The sequence below is a fragment of the Myodes glareolus genome, chromosome 9 (genome assembly GCF_982192425.1).
Source record: "Myodes glareolus chromosome 9, mMyoGla1.1, whole genome shotgun sequence".
Lineage (NCBI taxonomy): Eukaryota > Metazoa > Chordata > Mammalia > Rodentia > Cricetidae > Myodes > Myodes glareolus.
The window spans coordinates 93,230,476-93,257,020 of NC_142034.1; the positions used below are offsets into that span (position 1 = coordinate 93,230,476).

Below are 26,545 nucleotides of genomic sequence, written 5' to 3' on the forward strand. Positions count from 1 at the left end.
CTGGGCTCCTTCCCTTCTCCCTACAGCAAGGTCTGTTCTTACCTCCCTCACTCCAGCCCACTGAGACCTGCTGCCATTAGACAGTCCACTGCTAGGCAAGCCCACACACTGTTCAGAGAAGCAACTGCCCTGTGAGTCCTTGGCTTTTCCTGAAAAGTCTGCTCTGAGAACAGAGATGATTCCAGAAGGAAATGGGAAGGGGACCTACTGCTCTGGTGTGCAGCCAATGGCTCTTCCTCAATAAGGCACATTCAGGCCTTGTGAACACTGGCCAGGCAGTACCCAGCACCCATGGGAAAGCACCCTCAGGCACAGACACCAAGCAGCAAAGGTGGTACAGACAGTACCAGTGCACTCATCTTTGGGAGGCCCAGAAGAGCTGCTGCTCAGGAGGTCACTCATGGATCATGGAACGGGGCTGGGTTACTGGAGGGAATACACACACACACACACACACACACACACACACACACACCAACCATGGTCTGACAGGAATTCAAGCTATTGAAACACAAAATGTAAAAACTAAAACACAAAAGCTTTGTAAGCATTAGACAGTATTCCCTGGGATATGGCAAACCAAACAGCTCCATCCCAGCCCCCAAAAAGGCCTGAAGCAGCTGCTCAGCATGGAAGATCAGCCGTTATCCAGACAACTGGGAAGTTTCTGCTGGGATGGGAGCACTGCCAGACCCTCCCCCCAAGAACTGCCTGGGGGAGAGAAGGGAGGGTACAGATGTAAAGTGTATCTTTCATCCTCCTGGCTCAGTTCCTGGAAACCAAGGGCTCTGTGAAAGGCCGCTCTAAACTCTGGCACACTCAGCATGTAAATGAGCTGAAAACCCAGGATCTTATTCCCATTCACAATCTGAGAAGGGGAAGTATTTGACTTTAAGGACTGATTCTGCCCAGTGTATCTGGCATCTATTGAAGATAAAGCATGGAGATCACCCAGCTTGTTTCAGACACCTGTCCTCTCCCCTGGGTCCCCTTCTATAGCTCAAAGCACTTAATAGAGGGGAGGGGGCAAAGCCTCTCTGCTCCAAGTCACCATCTCTTGAGCATGGGGCTGTGAAAAGTGACTGACGCTGCAGCACACTGCACCTTCAGAAGCACCCCACTACAACCAGCCTCCAACTACCAGTCTCTGCCCTGACCCAGGCCCTCCAGGCAAGACACAGTCCTAGCCTGATGTACTATAGGTCTTAGGAAAAGGACTATAGGCCCAGAGACCCTAGGATTCCACACCAAGATCCCATGGTTCCTAAGCCCCCAGAGGAAGGGAAAGCAGGGCCCAGGCTTAGTGAAAACAAAGCCGTCTGCAGCCTCCATCTGTGAGAAGCCCCTTGTCCAGGGGTAGCACAAGGAAAAGCCAATGCCCCTCCGGCAAACTTAAGCCAGTCATGGACCTGAGGATAACCATGGTGGCTCCAGGGACCACAGGAAGCCTGCAGTATTCATCAGCAAGTCCCCCAAACCAAGGCCAAAAGGTCAACAGCGCTAAGGGCCTTTGGGTCAAGGACCACCTCATCAGCCACATAGGGACTCTAGTGACTCACCTCCTGTGCAGGGGGAGCCAGAGGGCTCCTGAACTCCGACAAAGAAACAGGCAAGGAAAACTTAGCCAGGATGGATGGCAGGTCATGGGACGGAAACTGGCGGGAGAACTGCTCAGCCAGCGGGGAGTACCTAGGGCAAACAACCGTGGTCACAGGCAGTCTCATGCTCACAGCAACTGTCTGGGTGGGCATAATGACACAGATTGAAGTACGGTGACCTAGCAGGCCTTTGGATGGAGAGAGTTGCAGGCACCGTCCCTCAAGATGTGTCAGGAACCACCGAACCCCTCTGATCTCAGCCAGGAAGAGACAGCTTAACATGAGCAGCACCAAACCTGACTGGGATCTATCTACACCTAAGCAAGCCATTGGCAGCATCAGGACCAGTTAGAGCTGGCCTCGGGGCTACAAAGCCGCTGGTGCCTGGTCACTGGGGGTGCCACTAGAAGGTCCTGCTAGACTCTTCCTAGCTCTAGACTCAAGATGTTGGCAGCCAAAGGTACTCACAGGCATACACTGGCATTGGGAGACAGGACATAGACGTTGTTCTCACACAATGGGTAGATGATAACCGCCTTGCCCCAGTATACCAGGTGAGCTGCGAGCTGGAAGACCTGCAAACCAAGGGGAGATGGAAGGACTGAACTTGGAGGCCATGGTCTTCCTGCCTAGAAAGGATGCACTCTGGAACTCCTCCAACCTAAAGTAGCACTGCACCACCCCAGCCTCGGGGCCAGTGAGTACCACAGCACTGTGTTGTGCACTGTGTTGAACACTGTGAATAACTGTCACTCTGCTTTAATAAAAAAGGGAATGGCCAATAGCAAGGCAGGATTTGGGGGGCAGAGAGGATGCTGGGAAGAAGAAGAGAGTTGCCAGCCAGATGGAGAGGGAGTAAAACATGCAGGACAAAAGGTAAATGCCACGAGTTACATGGCACCACATAGATGAATAGAAAGGGTTAATTTAAGTTACTAGAGCTGGTAAGACAAGCCTAAGCTATAGGCCGAGCTTTCATAATTATTAAGAAGACTCCGTGTGGTTATTTGGAAACTGGGCAGGTGGGACAGAGAAAGCCTAGCTACAGCACTGGTTCTGTATTCAGAGTTCCCTGTGTTTCTTGGCACCACTGTTTTGCTAGGCAGTTGGCACATGAACACAGGGACACTGAAGTGCTGGGGAACCTGATCAGCCCACCCAGGCTGGATGATTCCAGAAGCATAGTGTTCCCATGTTGACTAGAACTCCAGCACCATTCTCCAAAGTAATGATTATGGAGTCTCTTTTGTTTCCACTCCAGTATACTCAAAGTTCCAACTCATCCCTACGCACCTTGCTTTCCCCAGAGACCATCCTGCCCTGCTAGACTCTCATATATCAGGAAATACAGACACCAGAAATCCTTTCTAGGGATGGCCTCCAATACACGCTAACTTCATGGGGGCAGCAAGACCTGAAAACACAGCACCTCAGACCTTCATGAGAACTTGTGTGAAATCCAAGCAATGACATTCTACCTAGATCACCAAGACCCCACTCCATCCTTTCAGCAGATGGGCCCAGGGTGGTGAATTCTCCTGCCTGAACACAGTGCCTGTTATATTGTTGAGGGCAGGTATCTGCCAACAATCAGCTCAGACACGGAGGAAACAGTGAGATGGTTGTTTCCGCACTTTCCCCACTTTGCTCTTATCCCAAGTGCCACTGATATGAGTTCTCAGGCAAAGCCAGGCCCACTTTCTCTATTTCTGCCATTCCCATCCTCTCTCCGCCCCTAAAAATTCTCCACTAAGAAATCAGAACACCATTTGGGGACTAAGTCAAAAATCAGCATGACAGGGCTGGAACCAAGGTGCCAGCAAATCTGTGCCCCCTTGGGGGTTCAAACAAACAATTTGTCTTTGTCTACTCCAGCCCCTGGCATTCCTTGGCTTGTAGCCGCATCAAGCCAACCTCTACTCTTACTTACATCACCTCCTTCTCTTCTGTAGTCAACTTTCCTTCAAGTCCCTTCTTAAAAATATTTTTTTTTTATTTTGTGTGTGTGTGTTCGTGTTAATGTACCTATAGAAGCCAGAAGAGGCTGTAAGATCCCCTGGAGTTGGAGTTACAGGAGACTGTGAGCTGACCAACTTGGGTGCTAAGAACCAAATTCAGGTCCTCTATAAGAACAACAAAGAACTCTTTTTTTTTTAAATTTATTTATTTATTATGTATACAATATTCTGTCTACGTACATGCCTGAAGAGGGCACCAGACCCCATTACAGATGGTTGTGAGCCATCATGTGGTTGCTGGGAATTGAACTCAGGACCTTTGGAAGAGCAGGCAATGCTCTTAACCACTGAGCCATCTCTCCAGCCCCACAACAAAGAACTCTTAAAACTCTAAGCCAATGTGTGGTTCCCAATCTTCCTAATACTGCAACTCATGAATACAGTTCCTCATGTTGTGGTGACCCCAAGCATAATATTATTTCACTGCTGCTTCATAACTGTAATTCTGCTACTGTTAAAAATATCTAATATGCACGATATCTGAGGCTCAGTAGTAGAGTGCTTGCCTAATCAGTCATGAGGCCCTGGGTTCAATATCAGTACTGCCAAAAACCATGTGGGTATACACTAAAAACCTGAAGAGGGCCGGGCGGTGGTGGTGCATGCCTTTAATCCCAGCACTTGGGAGGCCAAGGCAGGCAGATCTCAGTGAGTTCAAGGCCAGCCTGGTCTACAAAGAGAGTTCCAGGAGAATTTGGACTGTTACACAGAAAAATCCTGTCTCAACAAACAAATAAAAAACCCTGAAGAGAAGAACTGGCTAGGCAGGCCAAGCAGTGGTGTGCACACCTTTCGTCACAGCACTTGGGAGACAGGCAAATCTCTGGGTTCAGGGCCAGCCTGGCACTAATGAGCAAATTCCAGGACAGCCAGGGCTATGCAGAGAAACTTTATCTCTAAAATCAAACAAACCAAACAAACCCCCCCCTCAAAACAAAACAAAACAAAAAAGTTCACCCAAGGCTACAGAAAAGACATCCTATCTTAAGACTACAAGTCTGGAAGGGCCTTTAATTCAGCACTCAGGAGACAGAGGCAGGTAGATCTCTAAGTTCTAGGACAGTCCTGGCTGCATAAGAAGATGCTGATTCAAACAAACAAATACTGACAGGATCTTCAGTGTTTATCTCTGGAATAGAGGATTGTAGGGACTTTCTGAGCTGTAATTTATGTTATATTTGAACTTTCATGACTGTTAGTAATTTTTCATTTGTATTAATTACATATATATATATATGTGTGTGTGTGTGTGTGTGTGTGTGTGTGTGTGTGTATGTTCAGGCATGTACAGGTGCCCTCAGAGACCAAAGGCATCAGAGCCCTTGGAACTAGAGTTCCGGTCAAGCTGCCTGATCTGGGTGCTAGGAATGCAGCTCAGGTGCTCTGCAAGAACAACACAATGAACCACCTCTCCAGTCCTACTTATTAGTAATTTTATCAAGATAAAACTCCCAAAGTGATAACATTCTCTGGATTGATATGGTATGAGTGATTTTCTAATTGTTTTGTCTTGCTTTTGAAGACAGGGTCTCCCTTTGTAGCCCAGGCTAGCCTTGAACTCAGATCCTCCCACCCCAGCCTCCTGAGGCTAGAATTATACACGTGTACCACAAGGCCCATCAGAGTGATCTTATATTATGTATGACATTCACACCCGAGGCAGATGTTCCCCTAAAGTCCCAGCACCACCCTGGGGCTACTGTACTCCACGGGGACACCTACAGGAAACAGCAGCCCAGAGCACAGTGAGGAGAACCACCAGGGCTAGAACTCACAGGCACAAGCATAGTAGTAGTAAACTCTATTTATATCAGGTTCAGCAGGGAGTTGGTACGGAAGGAAACAACACCCTCCTCCCTGATCCCAGACAAGTCCAAGGCAAGGAAATGGAGGAGACATCAAAGGTTTATCAAAGAGGACTGTGATGGTGAGGGTCAGGCCCAGTCCTAGCACAGACTCTACCCAAACTGGGACTAGAAGTGAAAATACACCATCACTTATGTAGCCTGAACTCTTTACAACAGTGGCACAGCCCCCTCTCTGTGGATGTTCAGAACAATAAATATATTCAAAGTTCTGAGTCTTAAATGTTACAGAGGGAAGCAGAATGTGGTCCTTGCCAGGTCTTGTTCAGTTTAGGAGGTCAAGGTGAAATATAAAGGCAGGATATGCTAAGTGCTCTCACAGAGCCCATGGAGAGCCAGAGATAGAGAGAGGGATGAATGTATTCTGAGAATAGAAAGGATTTTGAAAAAAGGAACCCAATAGGCCCAAACCTACCTGCAGTACCAACTCATTTCTCACACAGAGCTAAGAGGCCTAGCTAGAGGGATCCAAGAGGGCCTGACTCAGAACTGTGGCCACTTCATTCCACTGAGAAGTCTAGCCTTTGAGAAAACAGAGGTTTCCCCAGGTGGGTCTTTGCTACCCCCTGGTGGCTACAGGGTGCACACCACTGGATATTGGCATCCATTCACTTACAGCCCTGGCATAGGAAACCTGGTAAGCACTCCAAGCCCCTGAACATTGGTTTTTTCTATGCTTTTCCTCCACCACACTTCAACCAGAAACACAGACAAGGCTGAGGGGCCTCCCTCTGAGCCCAGAGTGGGATCCAGCATGTGGTCTGGGACACAGTGCTCCCCTGCGGTGGAGCACATTTCTGAGGACAACCTCATCAGTTGTTTCTCTCTTGGTGTCTCTACAGCTCTGCCCACAGCCTCTTGGAGAATGAGGGTATTTTGATGACTCTTGGGGCTGGGTGAGAAACAAAAGAGGGGGTGGGGGCAGTGGAACAAAAGGGATACATGTGGGCCAATAATGAACTTAGATACTAGTCCTGCAGGCATTAAACAAATTCTCAGCCTATAGGGAAGGCTTTCTCTGACTGGACTTAACTGATCTCTAGAATAAGGCTGAATCTCTGCATATCTCATTGTTAAAGACATACTTTATTTTAAAAACTATAAAATAAAAGGTGCAGAAATGTGCAAAGGAAAGAAGCACACGCGGCAGGGCAAGTTAGCACACGTGTGCCTGTGTCACTGTGACTGTCCTGAGCTATGTGCTACCCTCCCCAAGCTGTCCTCCAGGCCTTTGCTAGGACCATCTCTCTATTTCTCTCATGGCTTGTCTCACCTCTGCTCAAGAGAGAAGGGAGTCATGCCAATGCTGACAAAGACAGCTCTAACCAGGTGTGACTCAGAAGTCAGAACCCCAGGCCTCCCACCCAGACTACCCTGATCTGTGGCAGGTCATGTATGTAGTATCTATTTGTGTGCTAGACAAGGGCCATGGAGATACAGCTTGACAAACAGACTGCTTCCCTAAATGTACCCATAGGCTCTTCCCACTTCTCCAGGTCCCCGGCATACCTGCAGCAAGGCCAGATCAGCGTCCTGGGCTAGCTGCTGCAGGTTCTTCACAGCAGATGTGGTCTTGATGACCCGCACCAGAGCCGGAGAGCAGTCAATGGGAAGCTCACCCAGCAGAGACTTCTCATCACTGAGTAGCAGCAAGGCATGGTACGGGCTGAAGGACAGAGGTACATGTCAGCGGAACATGAAGGGCCATAGGCCCTGTACCAGGTAAGTGCCTGGAACACCAAGGCATGGTCAGAGTTCACAGGCACTGAACTGTGGGCAGGAGAGGCTAAGGGAGAAATCAGAGAAAGCAGTGATGTGTCTAGTAGCTTTTACAAAATCTGAAAGGATTACTGCTATCCTGGGGTGGGGGTGAGGGGATTAGAACAAAACTACTATGTCCAGCTCTCTACCTTATCTTTTGAGATAGGACCTCTCATTGAACCTGAAACTTGCCAATTTGGCTAGAATGGTTAGCCACCAAGCCTGAGGAGATCTGCCTATCTCTGCCGACCTTATACATGTGTACATCCTCATGCACACAGACATATAAACAAATAATATTAAAAAGTAAAAAAAAAAAAGGGGGGGAGCTGGAGAGATGACTCAGCAGTTAAGAGCACTGGCTGCTCTTCCAGAGGACCTGGGTTCAATTCCCAGTACCCAGATGGCAGCTCACAACTGTCTGTAACTCCAGTTTCATGGCTCTGACACCTTCACATCAATGCATATAAAATAAATTAAAAAAAAAAAGCCAACCGTTGGTGGCACACACCTTTAATACCAGCACTCAGGAGGTAGAGGCAGGAAGATCTCTGTGAGTTCAAGTCCAGCCTACAAAGTGAGTTCTAGGACAGTCAGGGCTGTTACACAGAGAAACCCTGTCTCGAAAAATCAAAGAAAGAAAGAAAAAGAAAGGAAGGAAGGAAGGAAGGAAGGAAGGAAGGAAGGAAGAAAGAGAAAGAAAGAAGAGCAGGACGATGGTGCACGCCTTTAATCCCAGCACTTGGGAGGCAGAGGCAGGAATCTCTGTGAGTTCAAGGCCAGCCTGGTCTACTAGTTCCAGGACAGGCTCCAAAGCCACAGAGAAACCTGTCTCGAAAAAAAAAAAAAAAAAAAAACAAAAAAAAAAAGAAAGAAAGAAAGAAAGAAGAGCTCACAGGCCTTTAATTCCAATACCTGGGAGGCAGAAGCAGGTCGATCTCTGTGAATTTAAGGCCAGCCTGGTCTACATAGTGAGATTCAGTACAGCCAGGAAGACAGAGAGACCCTGTCATGAGGGGAGAAATACGTGTGTGTGTGTGTGTGTGTGTGTGTGTGTGTGTGTATGCATGCATTTAGTGGTAAAGTGCTTACTTAGCTTGTGTAAAGCTCTAGGTTCAACCATTAGTAGTACCACAAAAAAAAAAAGAAAGAAAGAAAGAAAGGAAGAAAAAGAGGGGAATCTTTTTAAAATAGGAAAAACAAAATATCTACCAACTATGAATAGAACTACACAAATATGCACAGCAAGAAAGAAGGCCATTTGACTTCAGCACAGATGTGGGAGAGTGGGAGGACTGGGCAATGCGTGCTCTGCTTCTGCCATTCCCAGTGCTGAGGAATGCGCCCAGATTTCTCTCCATCTTTTTCTTCTTTGTAGTGCTCATGTTCCAGATTGTCCTTGCAGGAAATCAATTAATCTAAGAAACTACTGGGGTTCCCATGATTTCGGGCTGAAATGCTGAAAATTACTGAGTGTATAGGACCATGAAGGCAATCTGCTAGAGTCCTAACTTAGCCCCAAGCTGCCCTGCAGGCCTGAGTGAGGCCCTTGGTTGGTTCTACTCAGCCAGACTACGCTGGGAGGGCCCAGAAAAAAACCTGGGATGGGTCATTTCTGGGCAGAACTGGATATAAAATCATGTGGTTTTACTAAGAGCAAAGTCCTGCCTGCCAACTTCTGTGGCAGGAGGAAGAGAATTTCTGGAACAAAGTAACTAGTAAAGTCGCAGGCAGCAGCTGCCAGGAAAGGCATGATGGGGTTGGCTCTCACCGGATGGCTTTCAGGCTCCGCTCAATAGCCTCGGGAGGGATCAGACTTGAGGCTGCATAGTGGATCTTGTGGGGCAGACAGAAGCTCACTTCCAGCCAGCTGTTAATGTGAAGCCGCACCACACCAGATGTGCAGAGGCTGTAAAGAGTGGCACCGTTAGTACAGCAGCCACCTGCCCATTCCCCTAGAACAGCACCCTATTCACAGATGCTGGCCTTGCACGCTGCCCTGCTGGCTAGAGGAAAACATAAGGGAGAGCTCAGGGGTAAGAGAGTATCTTTTCAGATCTCAATATACCTAAGTACATGTTAATAATACACATACAGACACAGACACAGACACAGACACAGACAGACAGACAGACACACACACACACACACACACACGAGCCCCCATCTCTTCCTTCCTTTCTCTCCCCTTTTCCCTCCCTGGAATATAATCCCATCAGCCTGTTAGGACTAAAGGAAAGTGCTTCTTTCCCTCCTGGGAAATCAATGTAGCAGAGTCATTGGCTGCCTGCCTGGGCCCATGGCAGACAGACACCTGGCAACCAGAGCCCATCCTCTCTGAGATGACCCAGACACAGGTGGGCAGTTGGGCAAGATAGGACCTATCTCCAAAGAAAAGAGATGGGTAGAAGAGGGAAGCTGCCAAGTTCCACAGAACACTAATGGTAAGAAGCACAAAGCACCTGCCGCCAGGACCCTTGCTGGTGGTGGCAGTGACACAGGTCAGAGGACAAACAAGGGACCATGCAGCCCCAACACTGTACCACGGCAAACCTTTACTCCACATCCTCAGTGACTGATACACAGCCTCAGCTTCAACATGTTCCGGTCAAACATGGCAGCACTGGCCCTAGCTCAAACCATCAATAAATCCTATGTGCTCTACATGAAAAACGTTCAAAATCCAGACCTTTCCTGTAACACCAGACCAGAGCTGCCCAGACAACCAGCACCCGGTCCACTTTCCTCACAGCTTCTACCTGGGTAGTACCATCCAAGGTCTTCCAACATAGAGGAATTGTGTCCTGTACACACCTTCTGCTCTCATTTCCTGCCCCATCTCTCAAGTCTAGCCACTCTCAGGACCTTGGCACTTAAATTTTGCCAAGGACTATCTCCCCAAATGCCTAAAGTAAAGTATCATTACTTTAGTCTCAACTGAAGCCACATTCTCCATAAGGCACTCCTGGTCCCACCTTCACTCTGAGCCCTCACCCTGCACCCATGTGTTCATGACCTGTCTGCTATCTAATGCTGTCCTGACCAACCACACCATAGACATACAAAGCACTCATGAGTAGAGCAGGGGGAACCCAGAGTTAGGCAATGGTCTTTAGGAGAACTGTCTGCCCAGAAAGCCCTTGCTGAGGACAGGCTCCACTGTGGACATGTGGAAGAAACACACACAGGAGGAGGAACGGGTTGTGCAAAGGGGGAGTCCCGCCCCATGGCTCAGCCACAGTCCTTGTGTTAAGCGTCAACAGCACGTGTTCATTAAACAGAATCTGTTCAGGTCTATATGCTATGTGGGAAAGAAGCATGTTAGCACATTTCTGCAGTTGAATGACATAAAGGGAGAAAAGCAACTGCTTAGGCAAAGTTCCTGTGACTTTATTTATTCTGCACGAGAAAGTTATCATCTGCCTCAACCCAGTCAAGCCCAGAGCAAACCAGGCAGGTAGCCTCCTTCATCCAATGTAGGAAACATAACCTAAAGCTTCATGGTAACTTCAGTTCTCAAACAAACAAACAGGATACATCACTTGGTTTTCAAACTGCCAATTTCTATAGCACCTTCCCCCATCTTGTTTCCTCTGCTGCCTCCTACCCAGAAGAGCAGCCAAGAAATACTTTCCCATCACCACCCACCCTGCTGCTATTCTCAGCGCCCAGTATGGGAATGGCCAAGCCTAGGGCAGGCCAGCAGCTCAAGGAGGTGTGGCAAGAGTTCTTCCTGCCTAGGTCAAAGGTGTAAACGTTGGGTACTGTGGGAGAAACAAGGTCCTTGCTTCAGGCCCGAGAAAACACACTTTTCTCCCCACTTCCAATTCTTTTTCTGAGACAGGGTCTCTGTATGTAGCTCTGACTGTCCTAGGTCTCAATATGCAGGCTGGCTTCAAACTCACAGACTCTGCCTGCCTGCCTTCCAAGAGCTGAAAGTAAAGGTGTGTGTGTCACCATGCCCATGCCTTGTTTTGAGAGAGGATTTTGCTGTGTAACCCCAAGCTGACCTCAAATGTGTGATCCTCCTGCCTCTACCTCTGAAGTGTTGAGATCTTAGCATGTATCACAATATAGCTGCCGAGGACTATTATAGCCTCTTCCCTGAAGCCTCCAGCAATAAACCAAGAGCCTTAAGCTTCTGAATTTCTCCAGAGAGTTGCCAGGAACTCTAGCCAACAGTTTCAAATGCAAAAACTAGGTCTTTTCTCCTTCAAGGAGGGACTAAGCATGAGGAAAGGAAACATGGAAGAACATATCTGTGAGCCCTCACTCCCCCAGGATCCCTGCAGCACTGACTGACTGTTCAATGCAAAGCATGCCATGGCACCCGAACATCTATATGTGCTTCTCCCAGAGCCTCAGCACCTCTGAGGAAGGGTAGAGGATGGGTACCACGCTGTGACTGAGGGCAACTGTGGTTCACATTCCCTCAGGGAGAAACAAACTAGATGGTTTAATGAGTGTCAAGATGTGAGTCAAAGACCCAGACTCCCTGAGGAACTCAACATTCTTGGCCTCTTCTAGAAATGGGCCCTGACGAAAGCATGTCTGAGTGCATGGAAAGCTCACAATCAACCTTGAGAAACCACCTAAGGAAACACTGCATCATGATAAGATCTCAGCATCCATACACAGATGGGAAAAGAAGGGCAAGAGGAGAGAAGGTTAGAGTACGTTGCATGGAGTCATGCCCATGCAAACACTAGCCTGCCTCCTCCAATTAGCTTCACTCATGGTCATAAAGGGAAGAAATAATAGGTCCTATTTTTGAACTCTCTTATTTAGGGTATAGCACAGGGTAGCTGTTGGAACAACATGAAATCAGAATCAAATGCCATGACTCCTATCATTTCAAATACAAATGATTCTGCTCCACCAAGGACCTCAGTGGTGCTGTAACAACCATCTGGTAGGTGCAACTCTAAATACTGTTTCAGGTTCCTGGAGTACAGCAAGAAAGAAGACAAATTACAGCCTTGCACTACAGAGAATCTCTGGCTGGCACTGAGAAAGACAACCTTTGGCAAATTGTATAAACCACAGAGTTACAGAGAAAGGCACATCAGAGACTTGTGTATAGGCCAGGCTTAAATGCTAGCTGAGGGCATGAGGGAAACCAGGGACACATTAAGGCCTTTATAATACCTTCACAGCTCAGGTGTCTCTACCATCCTCATGACAGATGACTTTGGATCCCCAGCCTGTGGCTTTCCCTCTGAATACTTTGTGCTGAGCTGGAGTCTCTTTACAATCTAACCGAGCTCTGTGGAGTGGAGACACTGAGCGCTGCCATTAGGAGTCCCCTGCGGACCAGATGCACTTCTAGACAAACCTCTGGAGCACACTGGAGGTCAGGGAGCGTCAGAAACGCACCTGCCCAACTTTAGCCTGTAGCTCTGGAGAAAGTCAAGTGAATCCTTCACAGTAAGAGGGTAAACCAGGGGACACACTAGCGCCTGTTAAGAAGGGAAGAAACGGGGCTGTCCCTACTTCTATAATCTGCAATTCAAGACAAAACCAGGGTCTACACCAGAAAAGTTTCCTGCTAAGCTTGCGTTTCTTTTTGCAGGTGTTTAATTATTTAGTCTGAAAACACTCTGCAGACAAACACTATCCCCAAGCTTATCCAGCCCTCACAGCAGAAGAGCCCAGCCCTTTCTGTGACAAGAGATAATGCTTCTGCCGGAGCCCCGCATCTGCACACCATGACTGTGCAGAGCACCAAGACCCTGCAGTCCACACCCAAGAGGCACCCTGTGCAAGCTTATCTCATTCCTCACTCCTCAACTCCTACCTTTAGCTAAGAACCAAAGGGTCACTTTTGACTCAGCTCAGCTCATCCTCTTCCTACTTTGAGACTCTGTCATGTGTGCTGTGTCCTCTGACCCACACAGCAGCAGTCAATCTTCCTGCACATGTGGTAGGATGCTGCACAAACCAAGAGACGTGGGTAGGCTTCAAAAGTCCTTGAGACGTCAAACAAAACTTTACGTATAGGTACACTCTTATGAAATACAGATTATAGCTCTCAGAATACTCAGAGGCATCCACAGGCTTGCTCTTGCTCTTGAGCAGCCAGCAGTGCCTGGCCAGGCCTAAGACAGAATTCCCAAGAGCTGAGCCTCCCAGACTCTACCACAGTCCGTCAACTCAGAGAATTACTCAACAGAACATTTCTTCATACCCCAGGGGATTTATATCATCATTTCTCCTGCCATTACATATTCCTTTAACTCTCAGTGGATGAGCTAGGCAAAGGGTTATGTACAGAAAGTGAAGGGACACTCCTGTCCTATTGAGGAATGGAACTCAGGGGTCACAGGGGCTCATGGAGTTCCATAAGAGACAGGTACTGGAACAGTCAGGATGACCTCCTAAGAGGTTCCTACTTCCATTCTATATTCACAGACACATAGGGACCCTGGCTTTGGCTAAAATAGTAAATCCAGAACAATTCTGTTGAAAAGATGTTCTCAAAGCTCTACATCAATTAAGCCCACAACTTCCTGTCCTTTAGGTCTTCTCTGAGAAGATCTTTCTCAGGAATCTGGCAGGAACCTGCTTTCAGGAGACAGTTACCCAGCTACTGTACAGTCAGCCATACCTTTTCATTGCTGAGGGAACAGGACCTTGAGACCAACCTTGTGAAATGAGGCTGGGGAAAATCAAGCCAAGAGGGCTACTAGGCAATTACAGAGCTGTGCCAATACCAGATGGGTGGTCACAACTGCCACATCCTGCCAGAGAAGTGTTGCTCTCAGCCTCCCCAAGGCAGGTTCTAAGACCCAGGATTGGCTGGCGTGGAAGTTCACCTGGAGGAGTGAGACCTTGAGTACTAACAAACAGGTTATCTGGCTAGAAGAATCTTGAGTAGCCTTTCTGGTAAGAAATTCCAAAAGCTCAAATTCCTGTGTTCCTCCAAATTGGTCCACTAGGTGGCGCTGGGAGGCATCAAGCCCTGAGCTGTGCCTGGTGGATGACAAAACTATGTAAGCTCTCATTTCCTTCCAACTTTCCACCACAATCCCCGTCCACTCTTTTCTTTAGAAATCTAAAGTCCCTGGTTTTCCTTTTACTTTGTTTTTTAGATGCCATGTAGCCCAGCCTTGTCTACATAAATGAGTTAGTTCCAGGCCAGTCAGGGCTACATAAAAGAACCCAGTCTAACAAACAAAACAGAAAAAACTAGAGTCACACACCTGTAATCCCAGCAGAAGGTTCTGAAGTCTCAAACCAACTTAGACTACTTAGTGAGACTCTATCACTCACACACACACAATTAAGTATTTTGTTTACATTTTAATAGAGTGTTCGGCCACCAATATAATCAAATCAACATGAAGTTTCCATCGTGTCCCCAATACTTGCTGACCCCATATAGTCAGTGTCTCAAACTCCAGCTCTCCTGGAGCCCAGATTATGACAGTCAACTCCAGTTTTACCCACTGAACACCGAACCTTGATTTCCTCATGTGTGAAGAGGTGGCCTTCAATGATATAGGTGGCAAAGAACTTGGTAGTAAGTTAAGCTCAATAAAATGTTTAATGGTTAAAAAAAAAAAAAAACTTTTCAGGCTTCTGTGCATAACTCTGCACAATCCTCTGTTTTAAAAGGGTCGGGAGTGGTGTGTCCCTGCCAAGTACATACCACTCAACAAAGGGGCTGCCGTTTGAAAAGTGGACACCAAGGTGACTTTCCTGAAGAGTGGCCACACAGCTGTCCCTTCCCTGACATCCCTTGTTCCTACCTCAGCAGAGCTCCAGCACACACACGCCAGACTATTACCCAGCCTATGGCAGCACTGTCTGTGGGATGTTTCAGCTCTGGAGGATGGGGGAAGGTGACCCAGGAAGCGGAGATTAGACAAGCATAACCCTGTCTTACCTGTCGTAAGCTTCTTTGAGGTCCCTAGCCAGCTTACACTTGGGCAGAATGTGGTGGAACGGGGACTGAGGACCTTCATTTGCTACAAGAATCACAATAGGTAAGGATTTACCTGATTTTTGTTGTTTTTTGTTTTTACAAAGCAAATAAACACGCACAGGCCAGAACAGGAACTATCTTTAAAACAAATCCAACATTTCAACATTAACAAGTAATGCTAAAGCAATGTTAAACTAACATCAAGAAACCCCTTGCAGTAATAATAATAACAATAATAATAATAAATCAGTGTATCCCTGATCCCTGTAAAATAAAAATAAACTCACATTGACCTGTGAAATTATTTCTGTATGAAATGTCTGCATTTAAATTTGTCACTAGTCTACACAACCTTGTAGCCACAGGAGCCTCACTTGGAAGGAGTGTCTCTTGAATCATCAGACCCCACCTTCTGCTGCAGTGACCGGTATTCCCATGCCATACCCCACTCCTCTTCCCACTCCTGTATGCTAGTGAGATTTGTTTTTATGACTGAAATATCTGTTATTAATCTTCATGAATCACTAATAAAAATATGTACAATAAGATCTTTCTTTTGTTGTTGTTGTTGTTATTTTGAGACAGGGTTTCTCTGTGTAGCCCTGGCTGTCCTGAAACTTACTCAGTAGACCAGGCTGGCCTCGAAGTCACAGAGATCTACCTGCCTCTGCCTCCCAAGTGCTGGGATTAAAGGTGTGTGCCACCATCACCTGGTGAATGCGTTTTTTTTTAACATTTAATTTTTTTTTAAATATTTATTTATTTATTATGTATACAATATTCTGTCTGTGTGTATGTCTGCAGGCCAGAAGAGGGCACCAGACCTCATTACAGATGGTTGTGAGCCACCATGTGGTTGCTGGGAATTGAACTCAGGACCTCTGGAAGAGCAGGCAATGCTCTTAACCACTGAGCCATCTCTCCAGCCCCTTAACATTTAATTTTTTAACAGATTTTTGTTGTTGTTTGTAAGTTTGTCTGTTTCTTTCCTTCTGAGACAGGGTCTCACCATGTAGCCTTGGCTAGACTGGGACTCACTATGTAGACCAGGCTGGCCTCGAATTCACAGAGATCCACCGGCCTCTGCCTCCAAAATTAAAGGTAAGTATCATCAAAGAAGAAGATGAAATAAAATTTCTGGATTATTAACTATTATAATTAACTAAAATAGAAAATATAAGTGGGGGCTAGAGAGATGGCTGAGCAGTTAAGAGCACTGGCTGTTCTTCCAGAGGTCCTGAGTTCAATTCCCAGCAACCACATGGTGGCTCACAACCATCTATAATGAGATCTGGAACCCTCTTCTGGCCTGCAGGTACACATACAGGAGAAACACTATATAGAATAAATCAATAAATCTTAAAATATATATGTGTGTGTGTGTGTGTGTGTGTGTGTGTTTGTTGTCATTTTGTTTTGGGTCCTGGGGCTGGAACCCAGAGCCTCACATATACTAAACAATCACAATAACTATTTTCAGGCCCACAATACAAGTGTTTTTTGTTTTGCAGACAGGGTCTCTCTATCCCTGACTGGCCTGGAAATCAGAGATCCACTGGCCTTTGTCTCCCAAGAGCTAGTATTAAAGGTATACACCACTTTAGCTGGGCAGTGGTGGTGCACACCTTTAATCCCAGCACTCAGGAGGCAAAGGCAGGTGGATTTCATTCTTTCTTCTATAGCTGCTAACGTTATCAAAAGGAGGCCAAGGTTGTTACCAGTTTCTCTCCTGTGTTTGATCTTTTGGGCCCAACAAACATTACCATGTCTATCAGCAAAGACTATTTCTTATAATTGGTTAGGGGATATAGTTAGATTCTTCTTCAATTTAACAGCCAAAAATATGGAAATCACCCATTTTACCAGCAGGATGATCTTAATAGCCCCTCCCTGAGTTTCCCAACCCAGGGCAAATTTGTCTAGCAGAACCAATGCCAGGCAGAGATACACAGCAGTGTGTGGGGTATTTCCTATAGCTATCAATTCAGACCCATCCATTTAGGGAAGTAGGTCCATATGCAAACACCTGGAAGAGCCTTCCTGTGCCCCTGGTCATGACCAGCTCAGTGTGAGGAAGCTGTAACTTCTCTGACCAGTTTCTGCTTACCAGATGCTGTAAGACTTCCTCTCCAGGGTCCAGCTCACCAAAAGTCAAAGCTTTGGTTAGCTTCTGACTATTCTGTTGTGGTATGGGAGAGGTAGAGAGATTCTCTGTACTTAGTCCACAAAGAGAACTGGCATGTGCTCAAACCTGCAATCAGGCAGCAAGCCCTCCTTTTCTACATAGAGGATCTCTTCAATAGTGTCCCTGAAACTAGAGAGCCAATTAGTAGCACTATCTGCAATTGCCTCGAATCAAAGCATAGTGACCAATTGGTCCTCTAGAGATACGACACCAAGAGAAGTCATCAGCCAGAACAGACCCATGCTCACCAGGCAGCCACACTTACCGTCAGCCATAGCAGATACCTCATCCTGAAGTGCTAGGATCAGCTTGGCCTCTCGAGTGAGGTACTGGCAGCGGCGCTCCTCATGCTGCAGGACAGTGGCAATGCGCCGAGACAAGTTATGTAGACAGTTTATCACTGATGGGTCAGCGTTGGCCTGCGTGAGAGAGGCCAAATGCTCAAAATATGTATACAGAGACATATAATTTAAAAGGAGCTTATACATGTGCACAGCAAAAGTGCAGACCATGAAAAAGGTCCTCTCCATTCCCTCCACTAGGCTCCTCCTCATCGTAATTACCGTCCAGAATTCCCTGTGCATGTCTACAGCCTACCTACACAAATGCTGGCTGACACCCCATCTTATTTTTATATCTCGGGAACAACTGTCTAGAGGGTTGCAGTAATGACTCTATGGGAATCCTCTATGGGGAACACATTCCCACTATGCTAGGTCTATATAGAAAAGAAGGGACAGCTCAGGGCACCCACCTGTTATGTGGTCTGGGTCACAGGTCCTCATCTGAGAAAGGACACCCAACTGAGCAGAGAAAGCTAGTCAAACACATACAGCACTCAGAACAGAGGCTGCCCTGAGCAAAATCTTGGAGGTATCTGTAATCATTGCCGTGCACTGACCATTCAGGAACATGTCTGGCCTACAGGATATAGGAATTCATTCACAACAGGCCACACTGTTACAGAACATGTAATACAGAAGCATTATGCAGTTTGCTAAATATCTGTCAGGGGTGAGTTCTTCCTAGCAAAGAAGACCTAAATTAACCAAAATACCAGTAGGCCCAATCATCCTGCCTCCCCACCCCCCATTTTGCATCCACACTGACTAGGTCAAAGTAGCATGCAAAAGGTTCTCAGGTTAGAAGTGTCCCTCACCCCTCTGAAACCTATCAGAGACCACAGTCACCCAGCAGGTGTACACACCCAGACCAAGGGTGGAGCAGGCCACTGTGGGGTCTATAGAGATGCTTGAAGGAGCAGATAACTGAGCCAAGCATGACTCAGCGCTTCTAGAAGCCACCAGGACTGCTGAGTAATACTTTGGGGTACAGGGTTAGAAGGGAGAGGGGCAAATGGTATTACTGATTAGGCCACCTGATGCTGTTTTCCCATCCTGTGTATTTTCCAGATGACTCTGTGCCTGTTACTTTTAAGCAAAAATCTTACCCAGACCACACTTTGTTCACCTGGAGCTGGAGATATTTTCCATACTGTCAGTAAGTCCCATCTTCACAAAGAGAACTAGACTATGGGCAGGCTTGCAATCAGGCTGTCTGCCCTGACTCTGCAGACCTAAGGCATCCCCTGACCATGTCCTAAACAGGATGATTTACAGGATATATGCAATTGCCTCAAAATAAAATACATATTTAGGAGAGTCTGAGTAAAAACATTTCCACTAGAAAAGCAGGGAGAAAATAATCTTGGACACAGAATACTCCTTTGAGGAAGGACTGAAGTCACAGTTGAGTTTTAATCCTCCACCAGAGGAGCCACTAGCTGAGGCACAAAAGCATCCCTACATCAGCTGCTGGGGACCAACTGTGCATATTTCACCTTTGTGCAAAGTGGTTCTTACCCTCTCCCCACCCATGTAAGGCTCAGTGCCACGCACTGAAGGGATATCTGGTATGCCCTGTTTGCACAGGCTAACACTGAGCAAGCTGCCTTCAGCTCCAAGCTATACAGGGACATGCTGAGAAAGTAGCCACCCAGAACATGCCAGACTTTAATAGCAATGCTTATAAAGTACATTCTTGCAGCTAAGTGTGATAGCTTATTCCTACAATGCTAGTTGGGTGACAGAGGTAGAAGGATCAAGTTTAAGTCTACATATGAAGTTTGAGGCCAGCCTAGTCTACATGACACCCTCTCAGACAAAGAAACAAAGTGAACTTTCACAGTACAGAATAGGAAGCAGCACTGAAGTGACTATGTCATCATCCATGGGGCTTCCTGCCAAAAGCATGTATCCAAATGAAACACCTCCATAGTCACTTCCAGTCTGCAGGGTGCAGAAAGTCCGGAAGCAGGTCTCACAGTTTACTCAGTGAGACAAATCTGGATGTGGAAAATGTGATGGGACAATGGGCAGGATAGCTAAGACTAGAAGAGAAAGATATACCACTCACACTGAGTGGAGTCTGCATCATGGCTCACTCAGGCCAACTGGAAAACTATGTTCTCAATCAGAAATTTTTAATAGACCAGGTACTAGTTAATACCAACTCGCTGTGGTGAATTCTTATCAAATTGAAAAGTGTATTACGGCATAAAATAAGAACCATTACTTTAGCCTTTAATCCCAGCACTTAGGAGGCAGAGACAGGTGGATCTCTGTGAGTTCAAGGGCAGCCTGGTTTACAGAGTGAGTTCCTGGACAAGCTCTACAATGAAACCCTGTCTCAAAAAACAAACAAACAAAAAAAAAAAACATTACATAGATAAGTCTTGTAAAGGAATAATGAATGGACATACAACAGACATGAAGCACATGCCTGTAATCCTAGCAGAAGCATCAGGAGTTCTAGATCATCCTCGGATACATAAGAGTTCATGGCCAGCCTGAGATCTATAAGACCAAGTCTAAAAACGAAACAAAAGGTAGGCATGGTGGTACATACCTTTAATCCCAGGACTCAGGAGGCAGAGGCAGGCAGATCTCTGAGTTTAAGGCTAGCCTGGTCTATAGAGGGAGTTCTAAAACAGCAGGGATACAGAGAGAAACCCTGTCTTAAAATAAAAATGGGGGGTGGGAGAGGCAGAGCAGAAAGATGGCTCAATAGTTAAGAGCACCTGATGCTCCTCCAAAGGTCCTGAGTTCTGTTCCTAGCACACATCAAGTGGCTCACAACTGCTTGTAACTTCAGCTCCAAGGGAACTGACTCCTCTTCTGGCTTTGGACAGACACCCAGTTACTCATGCACATATACAAATAAATCTAAAACAAAAGAATGGACATGAGGCCTAGGACTTGCTTTAAGATACAGAGGCATTAAAAACTGCTATTGGACTCCTCATGAGTTTCCTGTTAAGAGGGATAAAATATGAATCTAGATAGCAGTGATAAACAAGATGAATGATAGTGACATTATATTATAAATGTATTAGGTATAATTAAATTATTTTATTTTATTTATTATTTGATGTTCTAGGTCAGGATCTTACTATATAGTCGAAGACATGTGCAGTCATGCCTGACATAAATTGTCTATTTTTTTTTTTTTGACGGTAATAGGGCACTAAAACAGGGTTTCATTAGCCCACACTGGTCTCACGCTCCCTGTGACCTTGAATTCCTACTTGTCCTACTTCAGCTCCCCAGGTGCTGGGGCTATAGAAATGCACTGCCTGCTCTAGTTGAGTGCTCATCTGTCTTTTTCAGACAGATCTCATTCTGTGGCATAGGCTGGCCTCAAATCTGTAGCAATTCTCCTGCATTAGCTTCTCAAATGCTAGTGTGTGCCACCATATACCTTTTTTTGTTTGTTTGTTAAACTTATTTAATTTTGTTTTATGTGCAATGTTTTGTCTGTGTGAGAGTGTTGATCTCCTGGAACTGTAGTTACAGACAATTGTGAGCTGCTATATGGTTGCTGGGAATTGAACCCGGGTCCTCTGGAAGAGCAGTCAGTGCTCTTGACTGCTGAGCTTTCTCTACAATCCCCAGCATAAACTTTAAAATGGGAAACATTCAGGACTAGAGATGTAGCTTAGTAACAGAGTTCTTTGTCCAACATGCATGAGTCCCTGGGTTTCATCACTACTGTTAATAAAGTAAATTTTGTTGTAGGTATGTATTTTACAAAAATGTTCAAAGAGGAAGAGGAAGGAAACACAATGAGCTATGCTCCACCTGCACACCAAAAGGGTAAGTGCCATGGCCATGGTCTGAGCTTTGGGCCAATGAAAACTCACTGGAAACTGGCTCTTCTCCCTCAGGTCCCCTTCCTGATCTAAGCACTCATGCAAACACTCACCCTCAGTGCAAACACCACATTAAAAAGAATCATGGTGGGTGCTTCCCGCTTTGGAGATGGGTCTGTTTTGGAGACCTGTAAAAGAGCATAATTCTAATAAATCAAAAGACACAACATCTAGTCTGTCTATCTGTTTGTGACAGGCTATCTCTATGAACTGCAGGGTGACCTAGAATTACTATGGATCCAAGCTGGTCTTGAACTCACAGTGATTCTACCTCAGGCTCTCTATACTGGAACTGGAGGGGTGAGACACTACAGCCAGCAGACGGCTTTAACTTTCTCAGAAAGTTGTTAGATCTTTCTACTTCATGCATGGAGAAAGACTCCAGGCACGGTAAAATGAGAGAAAAGCATCCCCAGGGTCTTTGGGAAGGTGTTAGTGCTTTTGCTCAAACATACATACAAGTTGTCATCCATACAAGCCGATGAATTTCATGTGTGGAAGGAGCAGAATGGCTGGGACTGTGAGTTCCATGACTGAAGGAATCAACTGACAATGCCCAAAAGAGACAGGACAGAAAGAGATGTAAGTGGATGGAGAACCCAGAACCATGCCTCTGTTGCCATGGCAAGTACTAAGGACATTTAGAGATAGGACAGTGCTCAGCAGCCCTGATGAAAGCGGGCAGCCAGTCTTGCTACAGAACCAAGTCGCTCTCTCTTCCAATTCTGGCATCCAGGCAGTTCCAGTCACAAACACCAAAGCATCCAAAGGTACCACTCTGAGCTCTTCGAGCCGAATTACAAGTGCTGCCTAGAGAGGGAGTTAGAACTCTTCCTATAACATCCAGGAACCGTACCCATCCCTGCCAGTCACTGCAATTCTATAGGAAGTGACCATCAACTCTCCTCACCCATAGACAGGAACCCAAGCCTGGTCATTAAATACCGCTGTAAGGAGGAAGGGTATTATCAAAGGGGCAAGACACTTCCAATTGCCCTCAGAAGCTCCTCACATTGATAAAGCTTGCAAGTCACAGCACAGTCCTTTATACAATTCCTGTATAGTACGGCATACCGAAACCTTCTGAATCTAGGTGATGCTGTTATGGATCCTGCCTGTATGCAGAGTTGACTAGCTCTAGTGGACAGGCTCCTTTGGGTAATAGCACATTCCACCTTGCTAACATTCCTCAGTACCCAAATACTCAACTATCAGAAAACAAATATAAAAAGGTTAGAACAACAATACATACTAAAATATGTTGGCTATTAAAATATTGTTTAGTAGAAGTGCTTGCACCAATTTTTTAGAAGGTGCAGGAATTAGACAATTGTTAGTTAACTCATTCTACTGCCTTTTCTGGATGCAAATACCCTCCCTATACATGAGGAAAGACCACAGAGGTGGCACAGAATGTAGCCAGCAAAGGCTAGTGACAGAGAGCTAGGGATGGAGCCCAGTGGGCCAACAACCGCACAGCACATCAAAAGGCCTGAGTTCCATTCATCACTAAATGGAAAAAAAAGAAAAAAAAAAAAAAAGATAGTGGCAGGGACTATAGACAGGGCAAGATTCCCAGGACCTACAAAGTACACAATTCATGGCAAGCAGCTGATCAGGTCTGCTGCCCCAAGGGCACATTCACCAGCACCGATGTCAGCACAGTCCTGACGCTCAGAGCCAGAAGCCAGCCCCACCCACCCTAGAAAGACCCTACCTGTTGAGGAGGGCCATACCTGCCCCAGACCATGCTGCAGCAGTGTCGGGTGCCCAACAAACCGTACGTTATCAATCTTCAGTTCAAATTTTTGGCCACACATTTCAGACTTGGTTGCCAAAATTGTTGCCAGAATAACATCCGAGAACCTTAAAATTTAAAAAGGTAGATGGAGATGCATTAATGAAAATCACAGCGCCATGCCCAGGTACCCAAAAGGGGGAGTAGCTCAGGAAATGACAGTTCTGTGGAGCTACATTGTCCCCAGTGGGCGGCGTTTCTATCAGTGGCTCTCTTGCAGCAATCCCAAGGTTAGGGATGTGAAGTCACCAGAATTCCAGGTGGAAGGCAGGAGAAGCACAGGCTGAAGGCACATGCTGTCATTTATTGCATGCTGTATGAAATTAGAAGAGAAATAGCTGTGGTTTGCATTTAAAAGATCGGCTGGGGCTGGCACTGCCCTCAGGAGCCACTCATTGAGGCTCACAGGCAGAAGGGCTTCTCCTTACTGTACTTTGGTTTGTGGAACTGTACTTCTCAATCTCCGTGACCCCAAACCATCCATAACAGGGCCACAAAAAGGACCAGGGGACAGAGCTCAAAGATGCATGCAGTATGCTAACTACATCCCTTTTAGAATAGCTGCTCAGCCCTTCCCTTATCCTGAATACTTAAACTTCTCAGTTCTTATTGAGGGAATGTGGCACAAGGCATGCAGACACACTGTGTTACAGGAACATGGGATACACAGAAACAAGTGTCATGGGGAAGTGGGAATGGCTGGGGTGTGAGAGCTCACCCCTTCCAATATGCATCTGTACATCTGTCCCCCTGCTGGCAAACCTAGTCCTCCATGTCTGGGGGATCTGGATAAGTGAGCTGCCTGAAGGGAGGAGAGCACTGGGGCCCGGTGTTGCCTCTTATCTCCGAGACCAGAGACTGAGGGCCTCCACTGTAGACACACGAGCACTGTTTCTGATCTGGCCCTGAGGAGAGAGAGCACCTATGCTCACCTATCTACTAAGGAACGCTTTCTAATATCTAGGGAGGGTAGTTTGGGAAAGACAGCTCTAGCACTATCAGGACCATAGTCTACCCTGGGCAGGGAGACTCTTCCAGTCCTGAAAGAATCTATCTGGGATAGACATTCCACTGTGGGACCTTAGTCTTGTTTCTTCTAGAGACATTCTCAGTTGTAGGAAGGGAGACAGACTGACATCACAACTCCTCCATTGCAAGATGGAAAAGGAAGGTCAGCTTTAAGCAGCGGATGTGGCTCAATTCCAAAGCAGCAACTGACGCTGAGATAGAAAGTATCTAGGAGGGGCACTCATTCCTGGCCACCCTACACAGAGCAAGGCCATAAGAGGAGTGACCTGGAGGCAATACGGAACAGAAGCCTGGCCATGGTCAACATGTAGGACAAGCAGCTGTGCATTTCTCCCACTTCTACCCATGCCAGCAAAAAAAAAAAAAAAAAAAAAAAAAAAAAAAAAAAAAAAAAAAAAAAAAAGTTCAGGCTGCTGTGGCCTGGAGGGCTTGCACTGGCTCCCTGCAGAATGAGCAGGATCCTCCAGCTGCTACAGGGCTTCTGGGCCCCCAAATACACCAGACACAGACAGTTGGTCAGAAAGGGCTTCCCTGCCCTTTGCAATGAGGGTTTGGTCAAACCTTTTAGCACCAGTCTTTAACATTGACATTCTGGAACCTGTAGGACCCACAGCCAAGTCCTTAGGTCCTGCTTTTCTGGAACATTAATGGCTAGGGTGATTAAACAGATATGGAAGACTCCAGCATCTCAGACCAGGGCATTATAAGTTTCTTCAAAGTCTACATAGCTCTCTCTGCACTATTCCATCTGTCTGAAGGACACATCAGGATATTCAAACACTTTGGCTCTGATCCAGCCAACATTTCACATCACATCTAAACAAGCAGCACCCAACATTCTACCATCCAATGACTTAGTACACAAAAGTAGCAGATGGGAAAATGACCTTAACTACTCCACAACAAAACTTCCTTGACAGTCAAAAATCTCCACTAAAAACCCCTGCTGTCATGAAGAGCCACAGACATTCCTTAGCTCTGGCCATGGATTCCCAGAGGGAGCAGTGGTATCCCGGCTTCCATTCATAAATACCAAAATCCAAATAAGCCCTTGAAGGAACAAAATCAAATCTTCCCCCAGTAAGAGGCACAGAGATGTGTGTGGTTAAGTTAAACCACAATGCCTTTAGGGCTATCATAGAAGTTCCTGCGTAGCTGGCCATTCTGTTCATCTGAGCAGGTCTGAGCAGCATGCTACCTATTAACATTACACATTTATGATGAAAATTCACCTGCTTGGCTGTGGAATTCACATAATGTTTGATGACATAATGTGCACAAAGATAAAGCCAGGAGGCCAGGAAAGGGGTATAACTTACACAGCAAATTACGAGGGACAAGGTCTACTGTTTCCAAAATTTACAAAAATCCTTTTGATGAAAACACAGTAAATGTAATATAAGACAATAAAATAGTTGCTACAAAAACTAAAGATTTCTAACTTGAACATCTAAGAAAAGCATATTTAGGAAGACACGACAGTCCAGTTAAAAAGCAGGCCAGGATTCTGTTTTTAATAAATCATTCTGGAATAGGGTTACCCAAAAACAGAGAGGGAGAAAGACTAGAAAGGATTCAACTCTATGTCCTCAAATTGCCTCTTTTTTTTTAAAAAAAAATGTATATGAATGTTTCTTCCTGCATGTATGTATGTGACCAAGTGTGTACCTGAGGCCTATAGAGGCCAGAAGAAGTACTGGATCCCCTGAAACTGAAGTTACAGATAGTTGTGAGCTGCTATGGGTGCTGGGGATTGAATCCAGGTCCTCTTAAAAGCAAGTGTTCTTAACCACTGAACCATCTCTTCAGCCTCTCAACCCACCTACTGATGGAAACTCACATATACTGTATGTGCATCCACAGCCCACACAAGACGCCCTGTTAGGGGGGCAGCACAGTGTGTAGCCTGCAAAAGCTCCATATCACCTTCATGGGGACGTTTTTGTCACTACTTAGTTTCATCTAATCCTGAGTATCTAACTAAACACTCAAAATACTCAAATGCTATTAATAGTATGTGTGTCTATCTGTCTCTCTCCCTCCCTTCCTCTCCCTCTCAAAATCAAAGACAAGAAGCAATGATCATGGCCCCTTGCTGTGGCAGAACAGGGAGATGAGAAATCCACACCTGTTGGCCCAACACCACAGGGCTAC

The 26,545-nt window shown here is 46.2% G+C and overlaps 1 protein-coding gene across 2 annotated transcripts in view; it reads right to left on the reverse strand.

Moving 5' to 3' along the window:
• Positions 1-26,545, reverse strand: part of Nprl3 (NPR3 like, GATOR1 complex subunit) — a 39,736-nt gene that overhangs the window by 2,433 nt on the left and 10,758 nt on the right. For both annotated transcript variants that reach the window (XM_048436061.3, XM_048436063.3), the window contains 8 exons: positions 23,301-23,430; positions 21,618-21,692; positions 17,620-17,773; positions 15,131-15,212; positions 9,014-9,151; positions 6,991-7,147; positions 2,067-2,173; positions 1,560-1,689 (listed from right to left, as the gene is read on the reverse strand). In XM_048436061.3, coding sequence (XP_048292018.2) covers positions 1,560-1,689; positions 2,067-2,173; positions 6,991-7,147; positions 9,014-9,151; positions 15,131-15,212; positions 17,620-17,773; positions 21,618-21,692; positions 23,301-23,430 — 973 coding nt within the window. The remainder of the gene's footprint in view (positions 1-1,559; positions 1,690-2,066; positions 2,174-6,990; positions 7,148-9,013; positions 9,152-15,130; positions 15,213-17,619; positions 17,774-21,617; positions 21,693-23,300; positions 23,431-26,545) is intronic.